The sequence below is a fragment of the Schistosoma mansoni genome, chromosome W, assembly GCF_000237925.1.
Source record: "Schistosoma mansoni strain Puerto Rico chromosome W, complete genome".
NCBI classification, from domain to species: domain Eukaryota; kingdom Metazoa; phylum Platyhelminthes; class Trematoda; order Strigeidida; family Schistosomatidae; genus Schistosoma; species Schistosoma mansoni.
Window position 1 is genome coordinate 55,522,848 of NC_031502.1, and position 10,761 is coordinate 55,533,608.

The window sequence follows — 10,761 nt, forward strand, 5'->3', positions numbered from 1 at the left end:
CCGACTAATCGTATCGTAACAATCACCAACATATGATGGAGAATCATTTGTCAAAATGAAGTTGGGAATAATAAATATCTTGCTTACATGGAAAAATTTCCAAGTCGAATGTTTTAGTCACTATTGCTTTGGTGGAGCTCCAAGAAGCTGAATATTTTTTGTTTGTTAATAATTTCCAAAGACTGATGAACGTCATTATTAATCAGGCAGTCAATTAAGCACCTTATTTTTTTTCACTTTTTAGGGATATTGAAACTTTTCTTCGTAAATTATTTTCAATACGTATGTAAATATGAATTTGGTAGACCTCTATCTGACTCGTGTTCGATTACTTACTTACTTACTTACGCCTGTTACTCCCAATGGAGCATAGGCCGCCGACCAGCTTTCTCCAACCCACTCTGTCTTGGGCCTTCTTTCCTAGTTCTATCTAGTTCTTGTTCATTCTTCTCATGTCTGTCTCTATTTCTCGGCGTAATGTGTTCTTTGGTCTTCCTCTTCTCCTTTGACCTTCAGGATTCCATGTGAGTGTTTGTCTTGTGACGCAATTAGGTGATTTCCTCAAGGTGTGCCCAATCCACTTCCATCGCTTCTTCCTGAGTTCTTCTTCTGCTGAAATCTGGTTTGTTGTCTCCCACAGTAACTTGTTGCTGATAGTGTCTGGCCATCGGATCCGAAGTATCTTGCGTAGACAGCTGTTAATAAACACTTGTATCTTCTGGATAATGGCTTTCGTAGTTCTCCAGGTTTCCGCAACATACAGTAGAACTGTCTTGACATTTGTATTGAAAATTCTAACCTTGGTGTTGGTTGACAATTGTTTTGAGCTCCAGATGTTTTTCAGCTGTAGGTATGCTGCTCTTGCTTTGCCGATCCGCGCCCTCACATCTGCATCTGGTCCACCGAGTTCATCAATGATGCTGCCCAGATATGTAAAGGTTTCCACATCGTCCAAAGCTTCTCCGTCAAGTGTAATTTGATTGGTGCATATTGTATTGTATCGGAGAGTCTTGCTTTTCTCTTTGTTTATATTGAAACCTACTGCTGCTGAGGCTGCTGCTACACTGGTCGTTTTCTCCTGCATTTGTTGTTGCGTTTGTGATAGAAGAGCCAGATCATCTGCGAAGTCTAGATCGTCAAGCTGCATCCTGCCTGTCCACTGTATTCCGTGCTTTCCTCCAGATGTTGACGTCTTCATGATCCAGTCGATGACCAGGAGAAAGAGAAAGGGTGAGAGTAAGCAACCTTGCCTAACACCGGTCTTTACTTCAAACGAGTCGGTGAGTTGTCCTCCGTGAACGATTTGGCAGTTAAGTCCATCATAGGAGTTCCGTATGATATTGACTATCTTCTCAGGAACGCCGTAGTGTCGAAGAAGCCTCCATAGTGTTGTCCTGTCCAAGCCATCAAATGCCTTCTCGTAGTCGATGAAGTTAATGTAGAGTGATGAATTCCATTTAATTGATTGTTCTACAATGATACGTAGAGTTGCTATTTGATCTGTGCACGATCTATCCTTACGAAATCCAGCTTGTTGATCTCGAAGTTGGGCGTCCACGGAATCCTTCATCCTGTTTAACAATACTCTGTTGAAGACTTTTCCTGGTATTGAGAGAAGAGTGATGCCCCTGTAGTTGTCGCACTTGCTCAGATCGCCTTTCTTTGGTATCTTGATGAGAAGTCCTTCTTTCCAGTCTGTTGGTACATGTTCTTCGTCCCAAATCTTACTGAAGAGGATGTGGAGTATCTTGGCAGTTGCTGCCACATTTGCTTTCAGTGCCTCTGCCGGGATGTTGTCTGGTCCCGCTGCTTTGCCACTCTTGATTTGTCTAATGGCCATGCTGATCTCTTCAATTGTTGATGGGCCAATATCGATTGGGAGGTCTGTGGGTGCTGCTTCGATGTTGGGTGGGTTCAGTGGAGCTGGTCGATTAAAGAGTTCTTTGAAGTGTTCTACCCACCTGTTTCGTTGTTCTTCAATGTCGGTGATTACTTTGTCTTCCTTGCTTTTCACTGGTCTTTCTGGCTTACGGTAACCTCCAGCAAGTTTCTTTGTTGTATCATACAGTTGTCTCATGTTTCCCTCTCTTGCAGCCTTTTCCGCTGTCATCGCTAAATCTTCCACATATTTACGTATGTCAACTCTGATGCTCCTCTTCACTTGCTTGTTTGCCTCTGTGTATTCGGCTTGTGCCTTGGCTTTTTCCGCTCTTGTTCGGCTGATATTGATTGCCGCCTTCTTGTTCCTCCTTTCTTCAATTTTATCCAGTGTGCCAACAGTGATCCATTCCTTGTGATGGTGCTTCTTTTGGCCCAGAACCTCTTGACATGTTGAAACGATTGCCTCCTTGATACCTTTCCAGTTGCTCTCCATGGTAGTCCCCTCTTCATTGAGTAGATCATGAAAGGCCTGGAACCTGTTGCTGAGGGATATGTTGAATTTGTTGAGTTTGTCAGCATCTCAAAGAAAGGCCGTATTAAACTTTTGTGATGTTTTCCGCGCCGTTGTCCAGTGCTTCTTGAGTTTTAGTTTCATCTTGGCGACCAGCAAATGATGATCGGATGCTATATCAGCTCCTCTTCTGGTTCTCACATCCTCCATCGTCCTCCTGAACTTTTTGTTGATGCAGATATGGTCGATTTGATTTTGTGTAGTGTGATCTGGTGAAATCCAAGTGGCTTTGTGTATGTTTTTGTATGGGAATATGGTGCCACCTATGACCAGTTTATTGAAGGCACATAGGTTTGCAAATCTCTCACCATTTTCGTTCCTTTCTCCCAGTCCATGTTGTCCCACGACGTCTTCGTATCCAGTGTTGTCCTTTCCAACCTTGGCATTGAAATCTCCCATCAGAATTGTCAGGTCCTTGGTTGGGCACTTCTCGAAGATCGACTGCAGCCTATCGTAGAATTGGTCTTTAGCGTCTTCATCGTAGTCATTGGTAGGCGCATAGTATTGGATGACGTTCATTGTAATGCCCTCTCTCTTTGTTTTGAAGGAGGCTTTGATGATCCTTGGTCCATGAGATTCCCATCCAATAAGTGCATTTTGTGCTTTTCTGGACAGCATCAATGCAACTCCTTGTGTATGTGGGGCGTTTTCTTCTTCATGACCGGAGTATAACAGAAGTTCTCCTGAAGACAGTCGTTGTTGTCCAACCTGCGTCCAATGTGTTTCGCTGATTCCAAGCACCTCCAGGTTGCATCTTCTCATTTCTGCAGCAATTTGGAAGACTCTGCCGGTCTCCCAAATTGTTCGGACATTCCATGTACCTATAAAAATTGTCGCTCTGGTTGTAAGAAGGTGCATCGGCCTCATGACTTCCGAAGGAACTCGGCTTTCATCATGAGACGTCATAATTATTCCTTCTACTCCCAGGGCAGAGTTTGAATGGTTTGAATGAATTTTTCTGGTTAGCGTTTTTTTAGCGAGTTGATTTTCTACGGGATGGGGTCGCTAACCCCATGCCCAATCCTCCTCCTTTACCCGGGCTTGGGACCGGCAGTAGCCCCCAGAGGAGCTACAGGCGGAGTTCGATTGTATGATGATTATTATCGAAATATACATACCACCAACCCTTGTATATAATTATCGTCCCGAATTACGGAATAAAAGAATTCAAATACGAGAATGAAGTTTGATAAAGTATATTTCGTAAAATCGTTGATCTGGACAGACATTCATAGTGAGAAGCAAGGAAGCGAAGTGGATCGGGGAACGTAAATGAACCAATTTGTTTTGATAACATGTGACGAAAATAAAATACAGACATGTGATGACTAGGTTAAGCAATTCACACATATATGCTTACATAAAAATAGTCAAGGTTAATAAGCGCATAATTAACAAGGTCAAAACCCAAATCAAGAGAAAGGAATTAATTTGTCCGTCCGGAAGCTAGACAAACCCACTCTAGCTTGATATTGTACTAGGCACTACACAAACATAGACGCTCGGTCATCCGGATTTATATGCTTTTGTTTTACTAATAATATGGTTTGTCGTGAATGCGCCATATTCAGAAGTATCATATTTCTTGATCCCATAAACAAATACTAGAGGTTAAACGTTCTGGAGCAAGAGAGAAGGTCCTGGTTTCAAAACTCGCGTGAGGGATCGTAGAAGTACACTGTTAACGAGGACTACCATTTTAGGACAAACCGGCCGTTAAGTACTTCCAGGTTTTATATAGCCGTCTAACATTGGCTAATTCATGATCTCAATCAAAACTTAACAATCTCAACAACTCCATACTGATAAAAACGTGTCAGATAGTCAGACATTTTTCAATGTTCGAGATCGATGTTGTTTATAGCTAATCAATTTTTATAAATGAATGTCACCAAACATAATTAAGAATTATAATGCTTGAAGTGACTACACGTTCAACAAGTCTGTGAACAGAACAAAGACTTGTGATCAAAGACCGATAAGCTATCTATTCTGGAACATCCCATACCCACTAACTAGAGTGAGAAGTTCAAGTTGGAAGTGGGTAAGATATATCCCATAAGCAGTCAAAAGCACAAGCAATCACAACAGGTACCAATCAAACGTATATATGCAGCGTAAAATTGTCCTTGGGAAGCGTCACAAAATAGCATACTAACAGATACAGCGGACCAATAGCGTTTAAGATTTTCCAATGTGAGAAATATGACATTGCGTTGAAAAGAGCACTTTTGGTATGAAAACAAAGAAATTCAAATTTTCAAAATAAAATTACAAAAATAAGTCATTTACCAAGTGAGTTCTAGGGATATAACATACAGGGTTTCCTGTTGACCACCTCCAACCACCATCTTATCTCAACATAGTGCACGTAGTATCGAGCCACGAAGACTAGTGGCCACATTCCAACTTGATCGATAGCATTTGATCAGCACTAAGAAGGACTTGACACTCATGACATGGATCACCACCCAGTGATCAATTGATTGTGAATACATCTCAGTCCTACAGGAGGTCGGTCGCGGCCCGAATAGCTCAGTGGTAACGTTTCTAACTGTGAAGTTGAGTGACACGGGATCGAATCCGTCAGGAAGCACCAGTTCCCTCAAGATTACAGGTACACATTGCTGACGAGTGCCAAGTAGCACGAAACCCGGGTCCAGGGTTTCCTGTTGATCACCTCCAACCACCATCTGATCTAACATCCTTAACAATAATATTGTTTATTCTTTATTCATTTGAATACACTATATCTGTTGTGTAGACTATGTTATGTAATTATTTGATTTTCTTAAAAATAAAAAAGTCACATCAATTGAAAACGATTACTTTAACATGTAAAATTCTTTTTCTAACAAGTATTATTTATATAAGCAAAGATGGATAGTGGCTAGCATTGGAATCCAGGACGCACGTTTCATCCTATCCACTACCCATCTTTGCTTACAATGCTTGTGAATCAAGGCTATATCTAGGCAATACGCACAATATTCACATATGGCAATAAGAGACTGATCAGTTGCAGTCCTAAACATCAATGGGAACATTCAAACAAACAATACTAAGTGAATTTAAAACTTCACCCCATTGCACAAGCAAGTGGCTATCAGGACTCAGTAGCCAAGTGAATAACGTGATGGCGTTTGAGGCGAAAGGTACTGGGTTCAAGTCCTAGAGTGAACATCAACTCTGAGATGCAAGTACATCCAGCTGACCAGTCCTAAATAGGACGAGACGCGTGTCAAACTGGATTCCACTGCTAGCCACTATCTATCTTTGCTTACCATTCGATAATTGTTCGTATATGATATATGGGAATAGTAAAAAGAAAAGCAATGCAAATTGATTTATTGTACTATTACATATTTATTCACTGTAAGATATCAAACTGTCATTTGTTACATTTTAAAAGATACAATCCTGAATGGTTGGTAAGCAAACTTGCCAAATATAAAAACCTAAAATGAAAATACTATTCAATTATTCAACCTTCTTAAAAATCAATGATAACAGTTATATTATTATAGAATACACCTATGACATAATTCATTTAAAGCACCTTATAATGTACAGTGGGAATTCTAAATAGATTCAGCTTGTCTTTTTCCCTGGATCATGTGCACTGATCTCAACTAGTCACTGATCTTGAGTGCTGTTAGAGGTATGAAGGCGGTTCGCTCTTTCTGATTGCTCACACTGTGGAAGGGTCCTTCGTGGTGTGTCTGGAAAGGAAATTGGATTAGAAGTGGTCTTAGTGACCTGTGAGCATGATCGCTGTGTCAAAGGGATAACTGCTTGAGGTCGGTCACACACGACCTTTTTTAACGCTAACCATTTTTGTGGGAAGGCAGCATCGCTTTTATGCTGGTTGTCTGAAGAAAACAACTTACTACCGTCACACCTCTGTACAGTCATCAGTACGACTTCACCCTCGGAACTTAGGTTTGCTGTGTTTAATCTTACCACTCTTCAACCAACCTGTCTGGCATGGTAGGATCTTGAGGAACGATTGTTCCAACCAGTATAGCTCGATTGGTTAATTACTACAGGCAAGCCCGATCAACATGTCAAGGTATCACCAACGGTATAGATCTAATTGATAATAAAATTACAAATTTATGTTTATTACTCGATATTACCCCGATATATAACATGATTTCTGAGTATTTATTGTTTCTTGTTTTCGGGGATTGATATCAACTAAGATACTTTGGAAAATGAGTGAGATAAAAATGATAATAACTTTCTATTTTGTGATTCCTCTGCAATATCGCCACATAAAACTACCAGAGATTGAATCCTGAACGTGGTGAGTGAGTTACTTTTAGTTTTATAGTACCAAAACTATAGCATCCAATGCCACTGATAGTTATTTTATCACTTATAACCTGATTTGACTTCACTGGTATAGAATACAGAATAGAACTCTGTACATTTCATTGAAGACTTCGAAATCTGAGGGGAAACACGGAATGCAATGGATATCTCAGAATCTATTAGATGATTTGGACTTTGCAGATGACCTAACCCTCCCATCTCATATACCCGAAAAAATATAGATGAAGACAGCAAATGTAGCAGCAGCCTCTGCATCAATAGGCCTCCACATTCACAAAGGAAAAAGCAAGATTTTCAAATACAACATGGAGAACACCAACGCAATCACACTTGATGGTGAAACTCGGGAAGAAGTGGAAGTATTCACGTACCTGGGAAGCATCGTTGATAAACGAGGAGGATCGGATGCAGATGTAAAGGCGAGGATTGACAAAGCAAGGGCAGCATTTTTACAATTGAAGAACATATGGAACTCAAAACAACTCTCAACCAATTTCAAGGTCAGAATCTTTAATACGAACGTCAAGACAGTTCTACTGTATGGAGCTGAAACGTGGAGAACTACTACAACCATCATCAGGAAGGTACAAGTATTTATAAATAGTTGTCTACGCAAAATACTCAACATCCATTGGCCGGATACTATCAGCAACAGCGTTTTATGGGAGAGGACAAACCAGCTTCCAGCTGAAGAGGAAATTAGGAAAAGACGTTGGAAGTGGATAGGACATACATTAAGGAAATCACCAATGTGCATTATAAGGCAATCCCTAACTTGGAATGGTGAAGGGAAGCGGAAAAGAGGAGGGCTAAAGAACACATTACACCGGGAAATAGAAGCAGATATGAAAAGGATGAATAACAACTGGAATGAACTGGAAAGCATTGCCCAGGACAGAGTTCGATAGAGAATGCTGGTTGGCGGCCTATGCTCCTCGACGAGGGGTAGCAAGAGTAAGTAAGTAAGTAAGTAAGTAAGTAAGTAAGTAAGTAAGTAAGTAAGTAAGTAAGTAAGTAAGTAAGTACATTTCATTGAACTTCAGTCACTCTTGAGGGTATAATAAATACATAATTATATTTTAGTGTTAGTTAAAGATTTAAGTTACTTAGGGAACCACTAAAATGTATACAAAGTAGCATTAATACTATACGAGATTTAGAAACCATAAGCTATAATTGCAAGCAAAGATGGATAGTGGCTAGAAGTGGTACCCAGTTTGACGCGCGTTTCGTCTTATTTAGGACTCGTCAGCTGGATGTACCTGCATCTCGAGGTTGACGTCCACCCTGGGACTCGAACCCAGTACCTTTCGCTTTAAAAGCCATAAGCTATAATTAGTTCACCCTTATAATGTTTCCAGTGATAGATTATTTCATTAATAAAACAAAAAAAATATGTACCTAATAACATTTATCTTCTCCTACCTATCTTATTCGTTATAATGTCCTCTTCTATAGAATTGTGGATCATTTAATACTCCTTCATTTTCATAGGTATCTTCATTTTCATCATAATCACCAGCTCCATTTTCATCCTCATATTCGTTATCATCAAGTGAATCAGTTACTAGATCATTATCGTCATAATGGTTTGCATGAATTGCATCTATTTTACATTGAATCAAGTAAACAAATAGAAATGAACGGTACAACTTTAATATATTTCTTTTTAATGAACCTGTTTTACTATTCTTAATATTGTTCTCATATAAATATAATGGTCAATATAAGAAAAAAATGGATAGTGGCTAGCAGTGGAATCCAGTTTGACGCGCGTTTCGTCCTATTTAGGATTCGTCAGCTGGATGTATCTGCATCTCAGAGTTGATGTTTACTCTGTGACTCGAACCCAGTACCATTCGCTTCAAACGCCATCGCGTTATCCACTCGGTCATTCATCTTTGCTTACAATGCTTGTGAATTTAGGCTATATTGAGGCACATATGCCAATTAGAAACTGACCAGTTGCAGTCCTAAACATCAATGGGAACATTCAAACAAACAATACTAAATGAATTTATAATGGTCAATAGTTTAGAATTAACAATATGACAATAATGTTGATTTGTATTAAGGTAACTTACATGAACCTCTGTATCTAGGTTTTGTACAAGTTGGTAGTTATTAGAAATTACTTAATACTCCTAAGGATACCTAGCCTACCTAGCCTGTCGTATGTCCTGTTGGTGTTCTCGTGACTTTCGGGTTGCCTGATCTGCCAAGGGCGATGGGATAGTGCATGATAGTATTGTTGTGTGCTAGCTTCAAAGAGAATTGTTTGCTATATACATGCAAGTCCGCCCCTTTATTGTTCCTACTCCTAAGGATGCTCTTAACCCAAATGTCCTATCTTCACAGTCAGAAACGTTATCAATGAGCTGATCGGTCTGTAATTGTTCTTTTACACAAACATGATTGTGTACTTAATAATAACCAATATCAGTGTTATCTAGTCCCTTATGGCAAATGTGCAACCAAACTTTGTTATAAATTAGCTATAAATTAGATAAGTGGGAAATAATCTTTTGTACTCGACTGTCTGTCTGTATTGCTTATCATCTAGATAGTTCTTAGACTTCCATGAAGGATCCTGTTGAAATATCATGACATGACGGTAAACATTTTACAGAATCATAAATCATATTATTCAATGACATGAGTATTTAACTAACACGAATCAATATTTAAATCCTGTCAATAAGATGATGGAGATCTATAAGTTTATTTAGTAACAAAGCTACCCTTTATTGATCTATAACACTTGCAACTCCCTGGTTGGAGTCCAAGAGATGGTGCTACACAGTGGCTAGAGACGTTATAAGATATGGCTCAGAATAGAAGCCAGTGGCGATCCTGCTGTAATTTTCTTTTACTTTCTTCATAAAGAGTGGTCATAACCTCCTTAACTGAAAGAGTTCTGCTGGTTGTACATTCCAGTTTCCCGCATCATTACTCTTATCTTTTTTTACATATATGCATCTTACCCCTTTTCTCTTCCCATTCTCATCGTTTTGTGTGGCGCACCAATATTTGTGTTTAAACAAATAAAATAAATTCAACACTTGGACCTTACAGTTTACATCAATCTCGCGAGAGCGGGTTCGTAGATGCGCACTGCTCAGGAGCCCCATAGTAGGACGAAACGGCCGTCCAGTGTTTCCAGGTTTTCCATGGTGGTCTAGCTTCAATTGACTCACACTTTCAACTATGAAAAATACTAAATCTCCACAAAATCCCTTTCTGATAATTACACCAAATAGACAAATTTTCTACCTAATTTATAATCTAAGAGTCTCCATATAACTGACTAGTTTTATATGAGCTAAACAATTGTTTAGAAATCATTACTAGCTAGAAACTCAACATTATCTGGAAAGTATATAATGTATCCTTCATTTTATTCTAAGATATCAAAGCATAAACAAGTATACTGAGTATCGTAATGCGTAAAGCAATTGTTTCTTAAAACTTTTATAGCTATATATATATAATATACCCTTGTGGGTCAGGGTAATTTTGTATTGGTTTTCAGAAGAACAAGACATCATCCAGACTTTCACGTGACAACCCAAACAGCTCAATCCCACCTCACAAAAGAGCCAGACACTAGCCTCTGGCTTAACCCGAGCAGTGCAGCTCGATCCCGTTTCGCAGGAAAACCAGACACCTCCCTCAGGCTTAACCCCGAACAGTATAGCTCAATCCCACCCCACAACAGAACCAGACACTATATGGGCTTCAACTCTACAATCTGAATAGTACAGCTCAATCCTGTGACTCAACCACACAGGTACTAAGCACCCTGATGGACCATCTTCAAACCTTTTTTATATACATATAAATCATCATCAATGTTATAAACTTACGTGAATAACTAACATTGATCATCACCATCAACACCATTATGACTGCCAGTAGTGAAGTATTCTGTAAACAATTGTATTTCATCTTTAGTCAATATGAAGTTGTTC

At 39.4% G+C, this 10,761-nt stretch overlaps 1 protein-coding gene across 1 annotated transcript; it reads right to left on the reverse strand.

Annotated features, from left to right (window-relative positions):
• Nucleotides 1-5,779: 5,779 nt before the first annotated feature.
• Smp_155080 (hypothetical protein) lies at nt 5,780-10,761 on the reverse strand. The gene is made up of 3 exons (XM_018790216.1): nt 10,657-10,761; nt 8,216-8,396; nt 5,780-5,910 (listed from the first exon to the last, which is right to left on the reverse strand). Exons 1-2 carry the CDS (start codon nt 10,736-10,738, stop codon nt 8,221-8,223), a joined length of 258 nt encoding a protein of 85 aa, XP_018655582.1. The 5' UTR covers nt 10,739-10,761; the 3' UTR covers nt 5,780-5,910; nt 8,216-8,220.